This window comes from Strigops habroptila, chromosome 3 (genome assembly GCF_004027225.2).
Source record: "Strigops habroptila isolate Jane chromosome 3, bStrHab1.2.pri, whole genome shotgun sequence".
NCBI classification, from domain to species: domain Eukaryota; kingdom Metazoa; phylum Chordata; class Aves; order Psittaciformes; family Psittacidae; genus Strigops; species Strigops habroptila.
The window spans coordinates 54352022-54378367 of NC_044279.2; the positions used below are offsets into that span (position 1 = coordinate 54352022).

General features: G+C 43.8%; 1 protein-coding gene across 1 annotated transcript in view; it reads right to left on the reverse strand.

Moving 5' to 3' along the window:
* Positions 1-2331: 2331 nt before the first annotated feature.
* The window catches only part of BORCS5 (BLOC-1 related complex subunit 5), a 69611-nt gene continuing 45596 nt past the window's right edge, over positions 2332-26346 (reverse strand). Inside the window, exons 3-4 of the mRNA XM_030480924.1 lie at positions 25164-25321; positions 2332-6489 (exon numbers count right to left, since the gene is read on the reverse strand). Coding sequence (XP_030336784.1) covers positions 6259-6489; positions 25164-25321 — 389 coding nt within the window. The 3' untranslated portion in view covers positions 2332-6258. The remainder of the gene's footprint in view (positions 6490-25163; positions 25322-26346) is intronic.

Below are 26346 nucleotides of genomic sequence, written 5' to 3' on the forward strand. Positions count from 1 at the left end.
CCAAGGCAGCTGGGCTAGTCTTCCTGAAGCAAGTATTTCAAATTGATTAAGTTACCTAGAGTGAATCCCATGGTTTTTTCTTGCCTCCCATACTTCTTATTTGAAGAAAAAGTTAATTCCTTGTTTTAAAGACTTGTTTTGCCTGATTCTGCCAGTCCTGAAGCATTCAGAGCAACTTCTAGTTGCTGAGCAAGGCATATGCCCTTCATTGCTCCTTCAGAGAGCAGCTTATACAACCGTAGCCTATGTTAAAAATTAAATCCTGCAGTAGACTATGTTACAGGTAAATCCTGAGATGGCAAAGCCTGCAAGTTTGTGTGACAAACTTCAAACGCGGATGCACTAACCATCCCAGAATGAGAAATGCAGAATCTTTGGCCTCTTCTGAAGAGACCAGCCCATCAGCCAGAGCACAAGTAACAACCTGCGTGAGCTTCTGCAGTTACTTTCTACAAACCAGACATGCCAGCTCTTACATAGGAAGCATCCATTGTGCAGCAAAACAAGAACCATGTGCAATACTAGACCTTAAACGGCATCATCTTGTTAGCCTACAAAACAGGTTGACTTGACAGTCTTCTAAGGTTTACCTTCTCAAGTTTCCCTCACCCTATTCCAGAGTCAGCTCTGATCCCAGTAGGTCAGACTAGCTGTGTTTGTTCCCTCATGTTCCGTTTTCTAAGGCATGCACTTCAGCTCTCACCCCTCCTCCTTTTGCCTGCTTTGCAAGACTTGCTCTGCTTGTGTTCCCTCCGTCCCTCTGCTCTTGCCCCTGCCAGCACACAGCTCTGAAGACACAGACTAACTCCATCTCCAGTGAAAACCTGAGAGGCAACTGAAATGTATCTCATAGATGTCATCAACATCTCATTTTCATTTCATTGACTGGAATTACTGGGAAGAAGTCCCTGAGGTCACTGGCCTCTTGATGTAACAATCAGAGTTACAGGCCTAGAGGGAAATGGGCTGAAAACAGGGCAAGCCTCCCCTGGCATGGATCAGGCAGCCCTACTTTTGAGGGGCTGGGGAGGTGTGAGTAAGAGAGAAAGTAGGAATGCAGTAATTCCGTGAGCTGCTGTTTGTACTAGCTATATGTTCATCAGCCAGCTTTTCGTTAGGCTTTGGCTGACAGCACATAAATTGATTTCTACCAGAAAGCGGTGGTGGCAAAGGCCCAGACCAGTGGCCTGGTGCTTCTCCTGGGGATGGCACTGAGGTTACTAAGGCTGTTACTGCCACTTTCCAAATCTGACATTACTGAGATTCAGCCAAACTCACCTACACTGTAACCCTGACTGAACACCTCGCTACCCTGCACTTGTCGTTAAAGTTCCTGAGATGGAGTTTCTTCTAGCACATTCAGCCATTACAGCATAATACAGTATCACTGCTGTAGTATATACACAAGACCACAGTTGGAAATTCAGGTAGAATAACAGTGTTCATAATACATCAGCTGAGCTGCTCTCCCTTCCGTGTCACCTTGCTGGGCATCAGGCTGTCCCGTGCAGGCTTGCATTATGAAGAAGCTAAAACGTAATGGTGGCAGCTGAAAGCAAGCCAAAAGCCCCCTGAGAAGTACCACAGACCAGCTGAAAAGCAGCTGAAAGTGCAAACTGACCCATTCAGTGATGTGTGAGGAATCAGCAGGAGGAGATGAGGAGCTGGCAGGGCAGGGGCCTGTCCAGGGACACCCAGCTCTGGGTCCTTCTGCAAAAGAGCTGATGTAAAGCATCTGTGAGGAAATGGTCTCTTTTTGACAGGGAGACAAAGGGGAGGGGGGGAAGAAATGAGGAATACCTTGCTGCTCAGGTTTAGCCTTCCTGCTTGGGAAAACTGTTGGGTGCAGACAAGGTGCAAATGCCCTAACAACACAGGCAGGGAGTACCTCACACCACAAGTGCTTTGCACAGGGAAGCTGCAGTCTTACACAAGTGTCTGAATCCATCACTCCCAGACCCTCTTCTTTATTATTTCCAAGAGGCTACCAGCACAGAAAAGGTAGGGAGTCAGCTGAACTACCGCCCCACTGCTGGCGAGGTACAGGCATCGCTGCACACATCATTTATTTAAACTGAACATCAGTGCCAAGCAGAATTCCAACAGCATCAAAAAAAATCCCAACATTTACTTTCATTCTGGGACACCCCTTTCATTACAGCCCTAGGGCAGAGGCAGCCCCAGGGCAGCCAGAACCAGACTTGTGTACAAAGCAGTAAAGCTATGACCTACCACACTAAACAGTGTGTGCTGTCCATAGACATCACAGCAAGAAAAGGTGGGCTGTAAATGAAGAAAAAGTGAGGCAATCACAGAAAGAACACACTTGGAAAAAAGTGATCCCAAACATTTTAATGCTGGAGCTGGGAACACATCGCATGTAGGGAGCTGGAAGCAGAGCAAGTCTGCGAACAGGATAACCACCCGTCAACCAAGGAGCACTCAGCCACAAGGCTGGTGATCAAAATACACCCTGGCAGCTCAGGAACGGAAGGGACATTGCGATAGTACCTCAGGAAACTAGTGGCACACTCTGAGAGAGAGGGGCTGGCTCATGCAGTGACTGGGCCTGCGAAAACATGTATTTCTATTCTTTCTGTGTAAAAGCTTAGAGGAGGGGAAAATACACTTTAAATATTTAAATATATTTAAATATATTTAATTTAGAATACATATATTTAAAAAAAACCCCAACGTTATTTTCTGTCCCCTTCAGCAGATCTTCACAGAAATTGCCCTGCAGGTAGGTTGGCACTTTAGCACCCTGTCAATGCATTGAATTACAAAAACCAACGGAAACAACACAGCAAACCTCTTCTGCGCCTGTAGCACACTGACCAGGACACAACAAGCACCAGCGGCGGTGCAAAGCAGGGGTCACAACAGCAGAGTTAGGGGAAGAACCAAAGCAGATCAGGCCAGCAGGGAACCACAGACCCAGAGACTCGCTCTGTTCTCCAGTTTCTCAGCAGATTGCATACCAAGAAGCTTAGCCCATACCCCAGACCACACACCACCTCCAAAGGCAGAACTGGGCAGAGATGTTTGTTTTCAGTGGAGCACACCAGATAATTCTCTGTTTATAGCACTAACTTCATGGGAGAAATAACGGCGAGTACATTCATGAGAGATACCTGAGGCCTTCTCCAAAAGCATTTGTCTTGGAAAAGGAAATTCATAAGCAGAAAGGTAATTCCAGTCACAGCTCAAATCTCCTGCTAAACAGTGTGAAAGGGAGCAGAGCGCCAGCCTCACCTGGAGCATCACCTGCCTCTGAGATGAAGCTGAAAGCAGTGCGCAGAGCAAAGCGAACAAGGAGCAGCCAAGCAACAAACAGCAGCTCAAAAGGATGTGGCAGGAAATGTCTTCCCCTCAGCGAGAGGGCCAAAGACTTACAGTTAATGAAGCCACAGACGATGTTTTAAATAAAACTGTAAACCATGGTTTGAGAACAATTAGAGGGTGCACGCTCTCTTACAGTACCCATACAAGACACTATGACCTGTGAAATGAAGATGATGACCTGTGTGCTTTGGAAGAGATCAGCCTTCACATTTCAGCTCTGATTTCTTTCTAGTTGAGTTATTACATTGTTCACAACCTACTCTTGCTGTTCAGAAAGCTTTAGCTGGGCAGCCCAGCAGCACATCCACAAGCTTGAAGGCCCGTGTTCATAGAACAAGCGCTTTCTCCCATTATCAGCCCAGTGCCTAGGTGTTCTGTAGCAAATGAGGAAGGAACTGATTTGCAGCCTTCACGCCTGCAGCCTTCAGACAGGAATACAATTTGCTTGCCCTCATTAGCACCGCAATGCTTTGATCTGAGACTTAATAGCATGAGGCCAAATGTCTAGAAGCTTTACAGGAGAGAGCATCTGCAGCCTAGCCCCGGCCTCAAGATGCAATATCGGGATCCTCCCATCAGTATAGGCTTCCAGCACACCAGGGTGTGGGATATCCATGATCCCGTCTGGCAGACGGGTGAATGTGGCACATTCTAAACTTCCAGACAGCATCATCTGGACGAGGAGGACAAAACCGCCTGCAGCCGCTATTTAAAGCTGCTGAATATTCTGGTGTGTCTGATGGCGGGAGGCAGAGGCTGTTCCATGACGGACAGTGAGGACCCGCATGGGCATGGCCATGACAAGCAGGTTTTCTTGGATTGTTAAGTCTCATGTAAGCTTTTAAGAAACCAAGTGTGAAATATTGCAGGACGGGTGAGCAAGGATGGAATCCCATGTTCTATTCTATGCAGCATACAGCATACGCCTATGTATACACGCCTGTGTAACAACTCCAGGGCGGAAGCAGCAGACAAGGAGGCCCACTCTGCTGCCTTGACTAGAAATCTCCTGCCAAGTTCCTTGCCCTCTCTGACACGGCCAATCCCCCTTCCAGGGCATCATTCCAGGGGGGCTCCATTTCTACAGGACTCTGCTTTCAGACAGTGTTCAGCGGGCCCTGAGGTCCAATCACTGCTATGGTTCAGATATGGACCTCAGCTGCCTGCAGTCTGCATCCCAAAAATTCACTCCAGGCTACATGGACTTTGGGAATGCAACGAAAGAACAGCCTGTTGCTTCCTGCCACCAGGCAATAATTAATACCACCAAAACCCTACCGTGCTCTTACTCCCAAATGCCTAGAGACAATCTTTTGCTAATTAAGTGCTCTTAAGTACTAAGAGGTATTGAAGCAAGTCGCCTTTGCCAATCACCTAGTCTTGTGCTGTACGAGAAGAAGGACTGTCACTGATTCTCAAATAGGGCTGCCCTCACCACTGGAACTGTGCTCCTGACATACACCCACCCTTGGGGTTCATGGGCATGCTTCATTCTCCTCACCAGCAACAGCATCCTGGGACTAACGTTAACACACACAAACCTATCCTTGTCCCAGCAAACCACGGGCTCCTCCCTTCTGGTTACATGCTCTTTCTGCTGCGGACAGGAGCTGCCACGCAATGGTGACACAGGCTGTTAAACCCTATTTCTAGATCTGCAAGTATTTTTACAGCAGCGTGTAAAATATCCCCCCCAAAGCTCAGAGTGGTGCTGTAAATCGCTTGCAGCCAGCAGACCAGTGGCAAGCTTGGCAACCATCCTGTCTCCTACAGGCCAGCCCAGCACCCAGGTGGCACAGACAGGCTGCCTGCCTTCCTGCAGGGCCCTCAGCTTGGGAAAAGGCAAGAACACCCTGTTGCCTTTGGAGCAGTTTGCTGGGTGCAGTCCCAAAGGGCAAGGTGGTTTCAGCCATTAAACGCCATGCCTGGGCAAGCTCTCAGTGTAACAGCAGCTAAGCCAAAGCAAGGGCCCAAAGGCCTTCTCATGTCTCCCCCGTCCACCTCCATACACTTGAAGGTAAAGAAACAACTGCATCCCTCTGGTAGAAAAGACAGCACCAAGACAACTGGAGTGTCCCAATAAAAATAGAGAGAGACACCTCGTGTCCAACTTTGGATGCAAAATGAGCAGGTCAATGCCAGTGCCTGCCAGAACCACTGCGCAAGGTGAGGGACACAAAATGCCACCAGCTGGGGAACAGGGACATTACTAGGGCGAGGCAGAGGAATGCTAGGGCTTGCTTAACATTAACAGACATACATATCTGTAACAGTTATTCCTTTACAGCCTCATAAATTAGTGAGCCCATAAAAACAGGAGCCTTGAGGAGGACATGCCAACCCCCTGCCATGCAAGCCATGTTAATTATGATAATAGGCAGATTTTAATAAGCCAGTCCCTAGTTCCTGCACTTTCACCTATAACACACACACATTTCCAAGGCCAGGAGATATCAGAAATACCTGCCAGCCATCTAATGGTCTAAACCCCAGTGGCACAAAACCAGTGTCAGAGTGTTTGTCACACCCTGTATCCCTTTCAATTTTTCTAGTAAAAAAAAAAAAAGAAAAATCAGGTGAAAGAAAACTCCTCCTCTGTAAACCCCCATCTAGTCACAGCAATGAAACCAATGTCTCGGCACAGGCGGCAGCAGTGGAGGAAACAGGAGGGCGAGAGGAGGGAGATGAGAGGATGGTAAATCATCTTCTCCAGACGACGGGACTGGGGAGCTCCTGGATTCCTGGCTGTGCGGTTCTGGCAGCTGGCGCTGCTCTTCCTCCAATGCCCTGGCAGAGAGTCCGGCAGCAGTGCTGTGCGCCCCAAACATCTGCCATCCAGCCCGTTGAAGTGCGTCTGTGCTGAACACTGGAGCCTGGAAGGTGAGGAGGACAAGGGGGAGCCTGATGGATCAGCTAGGACTTCAGCTCCCGGTCGGGTTTCATGCTGAAGGGCTCCAGCCTCTCGCTCTCCGGCAGCATGCTGTTCAGCCGCTCCATCAGCGGGATCGTCTGGTCGATGCCCATCTGTATACGGCGGAGGATGGCAGACATCTCATTGACCTTCTGGATCTGCTCCGCATACTTGGCATACTTCTTCTGGCGCTCCTGCATGAAGCCATAAAGGGTTTCCACGGAGCAGTCCATCTGTTTAAAAACAACAAGCAGAGCAAGGCGCATTAGGCCAACTGTTAGCGCAGGCCCTCCTGCAAAGCGTCTTTCCTAAAAGCAGCTGAGAAGAACCTTAGATGCCCCACTGGGGATACCAGCCAGGTAGAAAGGAGTTCCTCTGTCGGTACATAACGAGTTTGTCATGAAATGGCATAATTCATAGCTGCATACTAGGGAGGATATATGACCACCTCAGGTCTACACCCAAACACTGAGAAAATTCTGTATTTACAGGGCTGAAAGCCAACAGGCACTGCCAGGGATTTCCCAAATAAACCATCTGCATATCCTCCAAGTTATCCAAACCAAGGGAGCTCATAGCCTCTGCCTACACCCATAGTAGTATAGTTTCAGCAGAGATTGTTCTTTTGCAAGTGTTAAGCTCTACTATACTTGCCAGACCTAATTTCCTCAGCTTAGCCAGGCTACCCTGCAACTAAGCTGCGGCTGTTATTACCATCATCACCTGGAAAACTCCTGCCTCGAGAGAGAACCACAATGGATTACTAGCGTCCCTAATTTCCCCGAATCCTAAAAATAGAAGTGTTATGAGTGACCCCAGGAGAGACATTAAGTAAATCAGCCATGCAATTAAACACAGTAAGTACCCAAACATGGCTGGAGCATGGTGACAATGACAGGAACTGCAGTGCTATTCCTGCCACTGAGTGATGAAAGTAGCCTTTATAATTCACAGCCCAACTTTCTCTTCAGCCAGACCTGCAAACCCCAGGCAGGATAGCACCGTATGCACATGAGCCAGGTCAGACTGTTTCAGCTGTTTTACGCATGGTAAGACATACTATGTATTCAGAGAGCTCGGTAACAGGCCTGCTCTAAGCCCTCAAGTGTGCACCTGAAGCTTGGATGCTCTGGTTCACTGTAGCTGTGCTCGACAACCGCAGTTATTCCAGTATGCTGGCTCTTCAAATGACCAGTGAGCACGCATCCTGCAAACACACTATGTCCCCATGGAAAGCAGTCCTCTTGCCTGGGACTTGGCGCTTGCCCATAGTGGCTGTCGAGTGAAGGGCAGGAGTGGACACACACTGACCAGTTTTAGCCAACTGCTACCTTTTACCACTGTTTTTCTGAACCTCTGCCATCTAATTACCCCCAGAGGAAGGAGGTCACGGCTTGTGATGAAGCAACCTCAGGGAATCAGTGCTGAGAACTCCTGGGCTACCAGGAAGCCCAGGTTCAAACATCATCCCTCATTGTGACAGAGTGAGCCCATTTGGTGGAGGACAGCAACTGTACCTGTCACCAAAGACACCACCAGTTTATCAGTGCAGTGCTAAAAACCAAGCCGTGCTGACCAGATCTGACTGACTTCGCACTTAATCAGCAAGGGTAATCCTGACCCAGTATGCAGTGGTGCAGGGCTGCAGAGGAGGGCCTGCAGCAAGGGGAGGATTGGGTGGAAACGATGCAAAGCTGGAAGGGGCATCCCACACCAGAAGGGAAGTCCCACCAGGCAGAGCACTCCCATCCCGCTGGCAGCAGCAGGGTTTATCACTGGGGGAAAAGCTGGGGGAGCTGTGTTTGCTGACAAATGTCCCTTTCAAGTCCTGGGGAAGAGGTCAAGTCAAAAATAGGCAAAAAAATATTTTATTGAGAAACCCAAGTTACAAACAGCATTGAAAACAAACACACAAGTTTCCGCTCAACTGTCATGGGGATTTAGGAAACATTTTTTTCCGCCTATCACCTCCATCAGAGCTGGATACAGCACCAATTAACCTCTTATTTCGTCTGTACTTTCTAGTGCTCTCAGGCTGAATTCTTCCTCTTTGCCTCTGTGTTTTCCTGTGAATTCCTCCCTCCACGCTTTCATGCACGGGACAAAATAAAAACCAGCAGAGCAGGAAACTCCAAATAGAGTGGAAACAATTTAAGCCTACACAGGGGTTTCTATTAAAACCCCAGCTTAATAATTTAGTAGCTTGGTGCTAGCTCTGTAAATTGGAGTGTGTAAAAAGCAGACCACCACCAGGTCTGTACGGGATGGAAATAAATTCAACCCAGTGCCTAAAAACATCGTACCTAATGAGAGACAGTGGTGTGGAGTGGCAGCCAGTAGGAAACCTGCCAAAAGCCAGCATGCCTCATTAAACTGAGCAGCATGGGGACCCAGGCAGAAACCTCCTCTGGTGTTGGAAGTTCTCCTCCACAGGCAGGTTCTCCACATGGCCTCAGCACAACAGGCAAAGCTCACACCTACCAAGCTCTGAAACAAAAAGATACGAAGGCCCCCTTTTCTCTCCATTCCAATAATTTCCATCGGTTGACTCTTTGGCTCCTTGTGTAAATACCAGTAATACACACTTACTGAAGGGGAAGCTGAAGCTGACCTGCAAAAGGAGGAAGGAGTGGCCTTCCAAGTTCTCAGCTACTTCTGGACACATTCACAATGGTTATAAAAAAAGCTGCCTCACAAAACAGAGAAAGGGTGGAAGTGAGCGCTTCCTATGGCTTCCCTGCACCTAGCGTTCAAGTTTGCCAGCTGTGGGAGGCCACAGCAGCTGCACAGCCAGAGACACGACAAGGAGGTCTGAAGCTGTGTAACTGTGAGGAAAGGTCAACTTTTACTCTGTCTGAACCTGGTGTTTTTAACTAAAAAATTAAAAAACCCTTCATGTTAACTCCTGTATAGAAATGCCAATGCATCTTTGCAGCTTTCCTTGAAGCAGGCCTAAATACACATTTACATCCTTCCTGCCTCCTCCCCTCCAAGTGAGCTCCAGTGCCAGACCTTGTGATTTTACCTCTCCTGGCATGCAGTCCCATTCCTCTGGCACTCAGACAGGGCCTTCAGTTGCAGGACCCAGAGGGTCAGTGCTATTTACCCACCACAGAGACTAAAACTGTCCTTTAGGAATCTGCAGTGAACAGGGAAAGCACATAAGAATCCGCTTAATTCCCATCTATTTAACTCCATGCAGTAGCAATAAAAAGCACCTGGAGAAGGGGAGCTCAGGCAGAGTCTGCTCCCTTGCCTGCAGCCAAGGAAGTCCATGACTTTTCGAGACACCCTTGAGAGTCAGAGGAGTGAATATGCCTAACCTGAGCAGCTTGCCATCAATTCGCACCTCCCTGACCTGAGGCCCTGCCATGTTCTCTTCTGGAAAACACTCAGGTCTTAGCCTTCTTGCCCACCCCCGGCTAAGAAGCTCTCTGGGAATCCCAGCAAGACACCTCAGAGCCAGCAGCTCTTCCACTGCCCTATAACCATCTGCAAGCGTTTATGTGAGCCATTGTTTCTGCTCTGCTTGCTTCCAGCTTCCTGCTAATGCCAGACCACCACAGTCGCAGACAACTCCCCCTCAGCAGGTCACCACCCTGTACCCATAAGCCATGACAGATGTGGAGCTGTGCTGTCACCAGCCCCTCAATGACTTCACCATCACCAATTTCTCCTTCAAACATCACCACTGAGTAAGCTATCATCATCCCCAACTTACAGGTACAGAAGAGTTTAGAGAGTTGAAAGACCTGCCTGAAATCTGTTAAGAACAAAAGCAGAGGGCAGAGCCCAGTGCGCAAGGTCAGGATCCTAATTCTCATGAAAGCAAGAGATTCTGCCCAGCCTGAAAGGATGGGAAAGGATTAAGGAAAGACGACATGTTCTCAGTGATGGGGTGAGACATCCCAATGCACATTTTGTTTCTTTCCAAAAATAAATCCTCCTTTTAAAGCAGCAAACCCAAGGCTGGACATGCCCAGAGTAGAAGACAAGATATTTTCCCCTTCCGACATCAAAAAGGATGGAAGAGTTTTTTCAGTTTTGCTTCTAGAAGTATAGTATCATAAAAATAGTCAAGCCTAAAACTCACCTTCCAGCCTGGCACACTGTTTTCGTACAGCCAGTGACATTTAGAATTTGGGTCTGTTCCCGTTTCAAAGCTCGTGACTCCTCCATAGATCAGTAGCAGCAGGACACTAATTTATGTCTCAACTTCACATTTTAAACATTAAATGATATCTACTGGTCTTTTCTTTCTTCAAATGAAAACAGATTCATTATTACTTCCTACAACAGTGCAAGATGGCTATTCCCTCACTTAAAAGGGCCCCAGCACAGTCCCTCCTGCTACACCATTCCATGGTCAACCAGTAAGGGCTTGCAGACTCTCCTCTGCATTACACAGGCCCATTTGATGAAACACAAAAACAACTGAGGGTACTTTGAGACATCTTGCACACCACAAATTCTTGCATTCATTTTAAAATTCTTCATGGCCCACACTGCCAAGCAGAATAAAGACATTAATTTAGCCCACAAGACGACTGAGGTCAGCACTGGACACTGCCCAGTTCTCTTCTACAGACCACACTGAAAACAAACCAGTCAGTGCACTGTATATACCTCTTACCTGGTATGGTTTTGTAGTATCTCTGTCATGGGCATGTAAGTGTCCTGAGCTCTCAGAAACAGAGGTTACATCTCATTAGTTCAGTGACTGAGACTGAAAACTGCAGCTAGACATACCTTCCTTGGTTGCAGAACATACAAATGCAATCAGAAGTTCATTACACTTGGAACCAAATTGCTAGAGAGGCACTGCTGACACTCGTAACAAAACAAATACATAACAAAACATAAGAGGAAGCTCTGTCATTCCCAGCTTCTCCACTCCCTCAAAATGCCAATATGCAAGATGATGTTTTGTTTCCCCCCACTCAGCAACAGACTTCAAGAGCTCAGCTAGACATCCATTTGCCCTGTGTCCCTCTGCCCTAATGATTTTGCTGTCAGCTCCCATCCCCTACGGCTGCCACTCAAAAAACCACAGCAATTAAGGCACAAACCTTATTCCAGAAAGTTCACTTGCTAGAACAGCACTCCGAGCACAAGCAGCCTTTCCCTTTATGTTGTCAGGTGCCTGGCTGGGGTTAAATGGACTCCTTCCTGCAGCTGCACAAAAACCACATCAGAAAGTGACAGGCAGGAACATGACTGCATGGAATATTAGTCACGATGTGCTGGTGTGAAAATACTTTTCAATCAACGCACTTAAAACTGAAGACAGCTCCTCTTTCTGTATTGCTTCAAAACAAATATGCTCAATGAATGGGGTTTTTTCTTCGCTCTTCCCCTCTCTCTTTGATAGTATCATGCAAAGTTAGCACAATAGGTCATGATGACTTCCTGATGATGGGAACATCCTCTGTTTCTCCAACTCATCCCACACACTGGTAAGTGATAAACTCACTGGGTAGCATCTTTGCCAGGGTAGGAAACAGAGATGCCCAGCCAAGGATCCCACGTCCTTCTCCTCAGCATCAGTCATGAGTACAGCTCTCATGAGCACCCTTCCTCTGCGCAACCGCCAGGTAAACAATTATAATTTGTGTTTAAGTTTTGCTTATCACATCCAAGACTGAATCCCAAGCCAAAAATATTCCTTTTGCTCCCTCTGTAACTTGTCATTGCTGTAAACAACTGACAAGGGTTATTCTGTCTAAGCATTACATAGGTAACAGTCAAGTTAGAGAATGAAGAGTAACCATTTTAACTGGCTTTAACATTGAGCTTTAGTAACATTAATAGGTACATCAGGGCCCTTACTTCAAAAGTTCTACAGCTAAATCCATACCTGGTCCCTTAGAGCTATAGTAGATAGATGCTACCACAAGATAGGCTGCTGTGCCTGTAACATCAAGATTTAACTATTTTGGGAGGCCTTGGGTTGCAAAAAAAAAACAAAACAAAACAAAACAAAACAAAACAAAACACCCCCAAACAACTAAATCAGAATTCAGGAGAATTTGAAGGTTCATTCTTGAAATTAGCTCTTCCGCCTTGATGTAAATCTTTTCCTGCATATTGTGTAATTGGACAGGATACGTTTGTTGCTACCATGCAGTCTGACCTCCGCAGCCCATGTCTCCCTCACAGCTCCGACGTGAGACTTCCATGCTTGAGAGCTACCAGCACCCCTCTGCCAACTGGCAGTCCCCCAAGCTTAAGTTATGACTGCTATCAGTAACTGTTGCTAAATAAAGTCCTAAGGCTACGGTTAAAACAATACCTACCTCTCGCCCAGCACTAACGAACCAGTAGACTTCCAAGCGCTTGAAAAGGCAAGGCCCCACTTCACAGAGGTGGGAGAAGATGGACAGCAAAGCCTGACAACCAGCAGCCTTCTGGAATCTGGTGCTGTAGATACTGTAGCCAGCTCTCCAGCTTGGATACATCTCATATCACCAGTCCTGTTCTACTGGACTTTCTTTACTTAATTTCCCTCAACACCACAGCTACTTATCATCTTTCTCTCTCAAAACAGCTAAATCACAACATAAGCAAGTGAAACTCAGGGCACAGTTTCACATTACACAAAATCCAATGCAACCTCAGGCTGCAAATCAGCAGTCCCACCCTCCTCCTTCGAATTAGCTGCATGATCATGGACTCAGTTCTGCACATAAGTTGGCAGGGGACACCAAAACAAGTTTGGTCTTCCCAGGCTCACTCTTCTTCAGTGGCTTGGTCTTCTGCCCCATCAGCTTGCCTGACTGACCTGTCAGCCTAACAGTCACAGAGGTGGCAGGACCACCACATGAAGAAAAGCACCATCTCTCCCACTGCACATGTTCCTGGATCCTGACTCACTGTTTGCTGTGGCTGTGTCAGATTTTAAGTGTGCAACAAGATTCTTAAGGGGCAAATAATTACCTGATTCTATCCGTAAGTTTTCTAAACTGTCACCAAGAAAAGGTTATAGTAATTTCTAGCGTACTGACTTTAACTAGTAAGAACTGTTTTTTAGAGCTTTCAATTGCTGCTTTCATGGAACAATCTATATCCATCTAAAAAGTCATCCCTAAACCTTAATCATGACTAAAAAAATATGTTACATTCAAAGCATCAGAAATGCTTCCATACCCCTCCTAAATGACAAAGTTTAAGAAAAATATATCACAAAAAAGCACACAGACAATATATAAGATTAATGAACCCGCATGTGCGATGTCCTCACAAAACCTCTCTTTCATGGAGTCTAGCTCCACAGAAATTAATAAGAAACTCATAGTCTGTATTTAATTAGCTGTTCCTGGAGAAAGAAAAATCTGTATCTGTTACAGAGCGATCTGTTACCTAAATGATAACTCGCACAACTCTTATCTCAGGCTACCTAATAATCCTACTACGAAACATGGCCTTCAATTTCCTCATTTCCTGATCTTACACTGTTGCTGTATTACTCATTCAGAAGACTCCTATATCCAGCCAGAGCTTGAATATTATAGGACAACAGCACTTATAAATGTTATTTACCCTTAGGCTTTTATTTTATCATAAATTTGAGTTCCATACTTTCAACATGTCAGAATGACTAGTTTTAAGCAAGTTGTTTTTTCTATCAAAAATAAGCTTTGATTTGAAAAAGAGATGACCACTATCACTAGTGAGGTGTTTCTCAGAAAACACTTCTCATTTCAGGGTGAAAAGGTGCTATCTAGCCAGCATCATTACATTTGTAAGCCACCTGATCCAATGATACTTTTCTCAGCTTCACACTTTGGACCTGATAGCCGTAGGTCTTCTTTTCCAGATGTCCTACAGAAGGTCTTCCAAAATTTTTCAAAAGGAATTAATGCTACTTTTGCCATATTTAGTCAAGGTTAGACATACTAGAAGAAAGGGTTTTCTAGAAGAAAAAACCTACTTAAGAAGAAAAACCTCTTAAATCTGTTCTCAGAGAATGCAAAGGAGCTGAGTTTTAACCATCTCCTAGTTTGTAAAGTGGTAAAAAGATTAGCTAGGACTCCTCTTTTTTGTTGTCTGGGGAATTGAAGACAAAGATGGGTTCAAGCTCCCTGTCACGCTTACACAGCCAGTCCAACGCATCTGGTTGCATCAGACCTACTTCCCATGTGCTGTGCAGATGTCCCATAAACACACAAGGAGGCTGAAGCATGAGATGTGTAGGGGCACAAGCCCAGCAGTCAGGAATCGAGGATTTCTGGACATCTGACAGTGCAGATGAAGCTTTTGCTCTTTCCCGAACAGCCACAGTTCTCATATGAAAGTCCACACAACAACTTCTCACCAGGAAAACTCAAAGGTATGTCAGCTATAAAAATGTTAGCCACTGGTAATCTGAAAAATTTCTGAAAGATCTTTTTAAAGCTCTGCATCAGCTCTTTCACGTTCAAACAGAACATGAAATGACCAAGTACATCCCAGTGATGATGAGAAGGGGAGGATCTACTCCTTCATTCACAAAAGAGCTGCTTTTAAGACTGACTCCACTATACTTCCACAGTGCTGAAGCTCAAATGTCACAGCACTTTTCTGGAGTCACAACATCTGATAGTAAGTTTCTGGCTTCAAGAAAGCCTCAAGGAAATCTTGAGCACTGTTGATCATTTCCACAGCAAGCTCTTCTGAGGCTACAGGCTATTGTTCAAAATATGATAACAAGAGTTACATACCAATGACCAACAATTCAGAGGAAAGTTCAACGAGTGAGCAGTGGCAACTCTAAATCACTCTGAGAATTAATTTTTATTGTGTTGAGCTGCAGTGGCATCAGGTTTCACAGAGGGCTCAGTGTTTCTCTCTCCTTGTTTATGTCTACAAATGGATCTCTAGAACAAATTGATCAAAAGCAAGAAGGCATTTGAAAATTTACAGTATGACCTGGAAGGAGAACTTACTATTGAAAAGTAAGTAGTTCCTCTTCAGTTCCCACATAGCTTAGGTCAGACATAAGCAAGAATTAATGCTATGGACTGGATTAAGCAAAAGGAAAGGCTATGATCCAAGAATCCTTTCTGATCCTAAAAAATCTTATAAATTCCTTGCCATATACTGCTGTTATGTGGATTTGTTTTACAACAACTACCTAAGCACCTTTCTCCAGCTGAAATTCATCTATGTTGAGATTTTATCTTTTAGATAATTTGCCAGTCCCAGCAATTGTTCTTCCAATACATCACTTTCTGTTCTGGTAAAAAATAAACAAATAAATAATCAATCTTATTTCTTGTCCGCTACACCACAGTTTGGCACAGTTCAGCACAGTTCATACACTTGATTACAGGGTATTCGCTATACTATAGTTCAGCATTTTATCCAGCTCTTCCAGAGGCAGATGGTACATCAAGTCAGGAACAACGCCCACACAAATTAGTTACTGGTAAATGATGTGTTTCATACCTCTAGAGCAGTGTTGAAATATTGGCTAATAATGTTCTCATATAGAAACATTCATGCCCCAATGGCACAGAAACATTAAGGAAACCCTACCCTTCATAAAAAGCAAGATGAACAGATTACTTGCACTAAAGCTTTGTAATACTTTCAACATTAAGTCATTTCTGCAGATCACATCTGATTGTTATCAGAATGCTAATTATAGGGCTGCTAACACAAGGTCAACCCTGCTCCCCCCAGCCTACGACCTAGCATCTTTAAGCCATCAGTGCAACTCCAAATATTTGCAAATAATACTGGCTAACCAATCTAAAATGAACATCAAACTGCTTAACAGCTTTTAGCTAACATTCCTGACACCTCCCCCACTCCCCCAATTCTCACTTAGGGTTAACACCTTGAAAATTTCAATTCAACATTGAAACAGGATGTAATTGTTAAGAATGAAAGACTGTAAAGCGACTTTTCCTGTATCGACACAATTCAGAAGGGAGGGAGAAGACAATTTTCAATCTACATTAACCCCAGACTTACTTAGAAAGAAAAATCATACCATTTTCAGTCTTCATTTAACTAAGCCAAACAAGTAAAGCTTCTCCAGTTTCCGCCCCAAGGCTCTCCAATCCCCAGGCATCCTTATAATCCTTCTGTTGTACTATGAACTCTCCTTCCTGGAACATAATGGGAACTGCACACAGCATATCAGACAAAATCAACTCTCAGCCTTGTGCAATACAATCAATACACTCCTATTTCTTGTGGGTGTACCTTGTGTGATACGAAGAGAGCAAGTATCAGCCTGGGGTGTATTTCAAATCTTTTTCATGCTCAAATTCAATATCAAGTCTGCTAACTCTGGAATGGACTTCAATACTTCTTACTCCTCTTTGAAGATCTACAATGTTGGGATGGAGGGTGGTATTAGGATGTTGTTTGGATTTTTTTTCCTGGGAAAACAAGGCTAGAATAAGAAACAACTTTCCTAGTTTAAACAAGCTGTGAGAAAAAACTGAATTCTATTCCTTTTGGTACCTGATAATCATGAACTCCACGCACTTACCCTGATGAAAGCACTAATACAAGCCTTAGCATACTAGACTTCCAATCTTTAGTGCCCATCTCTTGAGCACAAAAGTTCTACAATAATACAAACCTTTCTGACTGCTAGATGCTTGTTTATGTTTAATTTTCTACTCTTCCTTGGAAAGTTAGTGGTGGAAAGGATTCCGGTTTAGATCTTTTCTCAAAAGGTCGTAAGAAACCAAAGCACAAGAGAAGGGAACATGCTGGAGCTGATTTCACACATATATTCTAGGAGTGAGGGACTGCTCTTTTTTATGACATTAAATGAGGCAGCGCATGTTAACGTAACCAATTTCAGGCTGTCACAAGTGCAATCAATCTATCCTCTTGATAACTGCTAGACCGCTTCATAAAGTTCATCTACAACAGAGTACTTGCCTATCTGCCTCAGGCATACACAGCAAGACATTCATTCTATGCATTAAAGTAACAACTGTGAAGCTTTTTCAAAAGCCTTTTCCAGTTTTGGTGCTGGCTGGTTAAGACATCACCCCACCACTCGAGAATTCAAGCTACTTACACATCAGGCTGGAGAAAAATGAGCAAAATGAACTCAAGGACATGAATGTAGTTTCCAGCTTAACAACCATGCACATTCATTTATGCATGATGGTGCCTGTTAAGATTCCAGTCTTTATAAATAGCATTTCATCACAGAAGAAAGGAGAAAAAGAGGCTGATAAATTGCCACAGTCCTCATCAATCGCATAATTCCAAGATGTCAAAGACTGTATTTAAGGTACCGATTTCTCTACAGAAGACTTTATTCCCTAGCTTCTCTAAAAAAGCATGGCAGCATGGCATTAAATCCTGTGAAAACATAAGCTGCATTTCAACCCATTTCAACCCCTTTTCCCCATTTCAGAAATACTACACTCCAAGGAATCCTCAGGCCTCTTTCCCTGGATTTATTGCTAATTTAAGTCAGTGTACCAAAAGGCTCAATTTTGCTTGCAAGTTAACACAGTCTCATCTAGAAAGTCTTTATACGTTGTGTCAAAACTAAACGCATCTCTGTTTTCACTTTTGCCAGGCTTCATGTAACAGGCTTACTTTGGAACCTCTGAGCCCTCCCTTTTAATGGGATGGCAGGTAACTTAGCAGTCTGATCTGTATGAGCACATGGACCTTGACGCAAAGTCCTGAAGTCGAAGAAGCACTTTGGACTTGTAAGGCCATTCATATTTTGCTAATCTATTTCAGTTTAGTCAGAAGGTGTGTCGTTCTCAGGGCATGTCTGCTGAAAACAGGTTTCACAAACAGTTTTGGAAAATCAGCTCTGATACCACCTACAAGGAAATCACAACTAACAGGAATGGCAACAAACATCTCACTCAGCAGAGTACTAAACCAAACAAAACCGAAGACCAGCAAAACACCTCAAAAAGCTTCCTCTTCATTTGAGTCCATTCTCTGAAGAGACACTGGTCAACTGACTGGAGCACAGGATGAACCCCGGACACTCCAAATCTTCCTGCTCAGAGAGGGATGGAGCTAAGAAGAGAGTGACTGTGGTATATCACCCAGTAGAAACTACATGTGCTTGCAGCAGATTAGCACCCCAAGTCTAATGATTCTATGATAACTGCAGCCTTGGTTACTGGGACTGTGCACTGCATCAACATGGTCCCCAGACAGACAATGTCCTTCTCAGGTTTCTGGCCCAAGATTCATTTATTCCTGGTGATGGAACAGCTCCCCACACTTAGACAGCTTTTCCCTTTATCACCACCTTCAAGATACTTTGTCCTTTAATTTCCACCAGGGAATGTCACACCTTTACAAGCTGTCCCTACCACTGCCAGCCCTCCTATCTCTTAACAAGAAGGGTTCAAAGCCACACGCCCTGCCCATAGCAAACCCATCCTTCCCTTCAGCAGGAACAAAACCATCTTGATGACCTCTGCGGGCCACATTCCCCAGCACACTTTGCCACCAGGTGACAGGTCTCTTCAGTAAAACAAACACTCCACGTCACAGAAACAACATAGTTGTGATAAAGGTCAAAAAGCCGCAAGGCATTCACAAAAAAAGAATTGAAATTCCTAAATCCCCAAATTGCTGGGCATGTTTTACTTCACACACGTGGTGACGTGAATGGCTGAATCACAATTTGTGAGTTTGAATACATGGGATAAGCTACAATGTGTTTGTTTATAATGCTGGTGTATAAAAGTGCTTTTCTTGTTAGTCTGTCAAATGCACTAGACTTGTTGCTTATAGAAAACAATGATTTAAACTCCTATCCATAATTTCAAACAGCTGAAACATATTGGGAGACACGATGTGATGTATGTGTGACTTCAGAAGTTATTTACTTGCCAAATATTAAGGGATGCACTTTTTGACATCTTAACTACATACTAGTAGTATGTAGTTACCATACCCATTACAATGACCTTTTGCAGCAAGCTGGTAAAGGGAAAAAAAAAAGTAAAGAAAGAAAAAACCTAACGAATACAAAAATAAATCCATACACATTCTGGAATACTTGTTCAAAATAATGAGCTATTCCCATAGAAGAATTTGCATGACAGCATTTCTCTGGGACTGTAGTGGTAGGACAAGGGGTAATGGGTTCAAACTTAAACAGGGGAAGTTTAGATTAGATATAAGGAAGAAGTTCTGTACTGTGAGAGTGGTGAGGCACTGGAATGGGTTGCCCAAGGAACTTGTGGATGCTCCATCCCTAGTGGTGTTTCAAGGCTGGGTTGGACAGAGCCTTGGGCCACATGGTTTAGTGCGAGGTGTCCCTGCCCATGGCAGGGGGGTTGGAACTAGATGATCTTAAGGTCCTTTTGAACCCTAACTAGTCTATGATTCTATGAATTCACAGGTATGAAACAAGCCATACACTGTAATTTGCTATATGGCAAACCAATTACTGATATTAATGCCTTCCTGGACAAAAGTTGTTTAACTATTAAGAATAGTTAAGAATATAAAAGTCACTTTTATTATATTTGAAAGTGTGTGGGGAGTGTTCCCTGTAGGTGTGTGACAACTTAAGATAGATATTTTAAATTTCATTTTGTATTGTAAAATGTGTCCTGTTTTCAAAATTGTCAGACTGAGATTCCTAGGGCAATAAAAGCTACAGATAACACTGCATCAGTATAGGTTTTTAGAGCAAAGCATAAGACCCCTCCCAGTAATCCACATCCAAATACATTTTAAGCACAATTTATCTAGGAGCTACATTTGCCTTTAAAGGTACATGGGATACTTAAGAGTAGCAAATCTCCTTTGCCAACACTGGAAGTCTAATAAGAAATTCTGAAGATCTTTTCATTCAAAGCTTCTTTGAAGGAACTTAGATGGCGTTCAGTTTCCCTTTTGCTTTCTTGTAAAGAAGCTAGGCCTAAATTTTCAAGTGTGACTAGTAATTTTTGGATACTTAACTTCAGATAAAGATGCAATTTTTGAGAAGCTTTGCACCTTGTGCATGAAAAGTACTCCTTTTTTTTTTTTAAGACACTGAAACTAGACAATTTGAGGCACACAAACTCATAGGCCCTTTCTGAAAATTTAGCTCTGTTCCCCAGCCTTTACTCCTCTGTGTTTCCCATCCCCTACCAGATGACTCTCCAAATTCTCTCCCTGCTACCCAAAACAGATATCTTCCACTGATAAGGTCTTCATGTAAAGTACCTCTCTCCCTGCTTCATTTCCTTCTTTCCCCAAAGTCATACCTAGGATAGTCAGTGCTGGTCAACGTTTGCCTTCAAACTACTCTTGACAGAAACCCTCCATTTTACAGATTGCAAAACTGAGGCAGACACTCCTGCCAAAGACTGCACATGCAGCTCTCATAAACCCAACAGCAGCTGAAGTAGCTCAGAACTTCCAACTAGTTTTGATGCAGACCTACAGCACTGTCATGGCAAAGCCAGATGTGGGATGTGGCAAGTTAAGATCCATCTACAGCTAGGACCCTAAACTCACCACAGAAACAAAGGAAAAACACTGCAGTTGAGTTGAGCTCATGCTGACAGACACTGAAGATTATTTTTTATTATTATTATTATTTTTACATACAACACCCAAGAATAAGCAGTCCGAGATTGTTTTATCCCTGCTCAGCAAGTCATGGTTCATGCCTGTGATTTTAAGCCTGAAGTACCACATTCTCCATAAGGCGCGTCATCAACTGCCCCCATCACGAAACGCTCTGTGGCAAAAGCTTCAACGTACAGGTAAGTGTAAAATCAGTTTAATCTGTTAACCAGCTAAAGTTGTCTTTTATACCCTATCATTTTAGAGCACATCTACTGGGTTTTAAAAATGCACCTTTTTCCTAGCATTCCCAAGCTCACATGGGTCCAGCATACCATCAGTAGACAAACTAGATCCCGTTCCCACACCCATCTGAACAGAATGCTCCCAGAAGTCAATAATGTGGCGATTCATCCAATAAGCTATAAATTTTCACCCTACAAAATACCAAAGCGTAGAAAAATTACCCAGAAAATGCTGCACACAGGCTTTTTTCTTGAGAACTGTCAAATTTTGCGAGATGCCATAACCCTGGATTAACACAGACATAAATACCAAATTGCTATTCTGTTGTTTTTCAAACTGATAAGGAGACAAAGTTAAAAGGAATCCTAAATATTTCAGTGGTCCTGGAATTAATGCAGTATTGCAACATACGGTGAGTCAGCTGCCAAAAATTAATACGAAACATAATATTTAATACATAATGATTATTTTTCCTTTAAAAGATGCAAGCACGTCCTTTTTTTTTTGGCAGCGAAGGCAAAACCTATTGTCATAAAAATCATTCCTTTCCAAAACCAACACTTCAGGTACAAGTGTTCAAGTTCAACTTGGAATTGTTCAAGGCCAGGCTGGATGAGGCTTTAAGCAACCTGGTCTGGTGGAAGGTGTCCCTGCCCATGGCAGGGGCTGGAACTAGATGAGCTTTACAGTCCTTTCCAACCCTAACCAGTCTACGATTCTGTGAAGTAGTTGTAACTGCTGAAGAGAGGCAGTTGACTGAATTACCTTCAATTCTTTCCTCTTCAAGGAAAAGCTTGGGTAAATGTATTTCTTCTCGAGAGAGAGCAGTTGGAGCAACCTGGAAGCCACACAGGTTCTACATTTAGGAGCAGACGGGTGTAGCCAACACACTGCAAAGAAATTCTGGCTTAAGTGGGAAATGGGATGGAGAGCAAAGCTAAACTGTTTTGGTCCCCAAAGTAAAGGAATGCACAGATGGGTCTACTTAGACCTGCAGTAACTACTGTCGTGCAATGTTTTTGTTTTCCTTAGCTTATTCTCTTTCCTATTAAGAACCATTTTAATTCAGACTGTGTGCTGATTTACAAACCACCACAATTAATTTTGAGTTATTGAGGACTAGTAGATTTACAACACTACTTCTGAGTTTTGCCAGAAACCAGGAAAACTTCTGCTCTGGCCACACAATGAGCAGCAGATATTTGCCCTGAGACAATGAAAGACTAAAAGAAATCCCGGCTGCAGGCAGTATGACTGTAGCATACTATACAGTAGGACTATTAATGCACTGAGCACAGTCAGTGACAGTCTGAAAAGTGAACATACCTCAGACAAATGGTAGGAAATCAGAAACTAAAGCTTACCAATGTTCTGTAGGAAAATTAAAAGCAAACTCAATTGATAAGTCTCTTATTGAAAGAAAAATGCTTCAATGTTTACAGTGTTAAAGAAAAAGGTAAATACTGACTACTAAAACAAGGATACAAGAATTTACTGTCCAGCTCATGCACACATTATGCTTTTCACAAAACACTTCATTTTCTTTTTCATTTTTACTCTTTACCAACAGTCAAAACTTTGTCTACAAGGTGAAGCTAAATCATTGCTGACAAATGGGTGCAGCCAAATGTGATTTCCTTTGTCTACACTTGTAAAGAGAGACATACCCTGCTGTAGTTCAGCTGCACCCCTTGTTGTCAACACCGTCAACAGCGGTTCAATTTAGTGCGCCAAAGAGAGACCAACCAATTTGGAAAGAATGATCCCACCCAGCTCCTCCAGAACACACACACAGAACAGCCAATGCAAGAAAAACACTGAAAAATTATTAGGAAATGAACAGTAAAAACCCACCAGATCTGGCAGAGAGATTGGAAGCATCTGAAATTACTTAAGTATTATGACCAAAAAAAACCCCCACATCCCAGCTGACTTGTCAGTTGCCCGTGTTACAGAGTTGCCCATTTCTCCTTCCCTTTGTCAGAAAGGAGTTTGTTATAAAGACAACAGTGACAATACCAGTATCATCATTTTATTTATTTCATATGAAAAAAGAAACCCAAAACATAAGCCTTATGAACTAGAAGAAAATATCACCATAGCTTATTTGAAAGGGACTCTGCCACTTGACCTACAGAAGGCAAATCCAACTAATGCCGATTGCACTGGTGGTGTCTACTGTGACTTTAAATCATGTCAATATCCCTTCTCACACTTTAACAGCCAAAAGAATTACAATCTGCTTGGATTAATGCAGTACACTGTCATTAGGCTGGCAATTAAATCCCATTTCTGAGATTGTATGATCTGAGTCACCAACATCTGCAAATATCTTTACATCTTGTGTAATAGCTGGCCTCAGATCTTGATACACCAAAGTAAAAAGGCCTTTTTAATGGCTCCCACGTTAGTTTGGACTTAAAACTTCATGATGACAGCAGCTTCTCAAAACAGCCCATGAATCAAATTTATTATCCAGTTTGTCATGTGGGATTTTCTTAAGTCTAAGCCAATAGAGCAACAACAAATCAAGATCATTGCTTATACTGCATGAATAAAAATTAACCACCTGTTCAAAAAATTTTCTTTTGACATTGAAAGGTATTTGGTCTGGACTTTTGATATATGCTACATTTACCAGTTCTTTTATACAACTGGGAGTATGTGAAAAAACACTCTTGAACAGCACCTCGTCTTAAACTAGTCTGTCTTGACTTTAAAAAAAACCCACACCAACACCACCACCACACACAACTAAAAACTACGAAGAAACACGAAAACCCCCACAAAGCTGCCAGCCATCTTACTGCTTCCAATATCAGTAGTCACACACGAGAAAGACAATCCAATTGCAGGATGCTCACTCCAGGAATTAATTTCCTCCCCAACAGTTTTATTGAATATTTAAGCAGATCAGTGATTTTTCAAATGATGGTTTAGTGGTAAAAACAGCAACACGGGAAGATCTTTTTGCCATACAGATCATAGAATCATAGATTAGGGTTCGAAGGACCTTAAGATCATCTAGTTCCAACCCCCCTGCCACGGGCAGGGATGGCCCACACTAAACCATGTCACCCAAGGCTCCGTCCAGCCTGGCCTTGAACACTGCCAGGGATGGAGCATCCACAACTTCCTTGGGCAACCCATTCCAGTGCTTCACCACCCTCACTGTAAAGAACTTCTTCCTTATATCTAACATAAACTTCCCCTGTTTAAGTTTAAACCCGTTACCTCTTGTCCTATCGCTACAGTCCCTAATGAAGAGTCCCTCCCCAGCATCCTTGTAGCCCCCTTCAGATACTGGAAGGCTGCTCTGAGGTCTCCGTGCAGCTTCTCTTCTCCAGGCTGAACAGCCCCAACTTCCTCAGCCTGTCTTTGTATGGGAGGTGCTCCAGCCCTGGCACAAGTCCAGTCAAGGGCCAAGGAGATGATTAAGGCACTAGAGATTTGTCACAAAGGGAAAGGCGGAGAGAGCTGGGACTGTTCAGCTTTGAAAAGAGAAGGCTCAGTGAGGAATCTGATCTGATGGGAGGCAGTAAAGGTTACCCAGAGAGGCTGCAAAGTCTCTGCCCTTGGAGATACTCAAAGCACAACCAGACAGGCTCCTGGGCAACCCACTCTTACTGACCCTGCTTTGAACAGCAGAATTGGACTAGGCTGTCTCAGAGAAGACACACCACGTTATGGGCTTTGAAAACAAGTCTAGGTCTACAAATAAATTCAAGAATCATAGAAGATGTTAAGATAACCATTTCTTTCCTTAAATTAAAGCCTAACCATGAGGCAATAAAATGTATGCTATACAGACCAAAATAAGGAATGTTACCTTTAAAAATTCCAATAATCTTTTACTTCTTCAACAATTGGGTTTACTTCTTCAACAACTGCAAGCAGTAGCTGTACCAGAAGAACTGCTCCTGTTTATGGCCAGGAATCACAGGGCCATAACCAATAAAACCACCACCTAACAGTAACCACAATGAAAGCCCTAAAACTGCTTGAAGTGCACACCCCCAGTTTCTCTACAGGATTTACTTTGATGTGCTGCAAGTGACCCACAGTCATCTACAGCAAGCACCTGCATGCATAGCACAAGATGGACAAGCTGACGCCCCAAGCCCTTCCCCACCAGAAGCAGGTATGCTGCAGGCAGTACCTCCTTGATCCGCTTCACAAGCGCATTCTGATCAAAGGCAACAGCTTCTGCACACTGGTGAAGATGATCCTGGTACCGGAGACACAGCTGCAGCACCTGCTGGGGGTCCAGCTTTTCCAGTTTGGTGTTGGTCGGAGAGGTCTGCCCACTGAGGAGTCCTACAAGGCAAGGGAAGGACCAGAGTTAATCTGACGGTTCATGTAACTAGTTCAGCTGCAAGCCAAGAGGCAGCAGAACAAACCCAGAAGATAGTTTTTCATTACCCCTTGTAAAGTTAATTCAGGATCTTAGGCTACTGAATGGACTTTAGGAATGCAATAGCCCAGTGAAGATTTAAAGTGGGAAGGGCACAGATTGCAGATCTATGGATGTTTAGGATTTATAGCAGTGCAAATACCAGTTTGCCATACAGCTTAGCCCTCCCTGACAGAACTTAAACACAGCATCTAAATGCAGGTCCATAATGCACATCAGCTTGGTTTTCAGCAATATACTGTGTAGAGCAAGTCCTGTTTCTTTTCCTTCACAAACAATCCTAACCTGTGAAAAATGAATGCGCTCCTCATTCATGTATGCCAGAAGGGGAAGGAGTTCAGATCTGCATTCCAATATGGGCATGGGATTCAAACTATTTTCACTAGAATCATGCTGTCAAAACCAAAGCCCTAAAAATTCACTGATCCCCCAAAACAAACCTGAATGAAAAAACAACCCACCTAAGTTAAATTAGTAGAGGTGAAATGGTCGTGTTTTGCCTACATTGCCTTTTTTAAAACTCGGAACACTTTCACCTTCAAAAGATTTTTCTTTACTATCTCAAAGACTAGCAATATACTTTTTTATACTGTTTTCAGAATAAAGATACTTTACCTACTTGCATGACCAGGTTTCACAAAAAGCTCATTAAAAAATTAAAAGGCATTAGATTTAAAACTGGGACATGGGTAATATCCAGAGCGCAAAATTGCCCAGAGAAATTTCTTCTGCCTATTGTTTGTTGCCTTCATAGCGCAACTTGAGAATCTTTGCTGAGCTCAAGCATACGTCTGCCATACTGACCGCATTCCCCGAGGCTGCTGGAAAAAAGTATGCTAAACTCTAAGGCCATCCTAGATTTTTGCTATTTTGTTTACTTACTTTCTTTTCATTTTCCTTCAGCATTAGCACAACTTTTTTCTTGCTG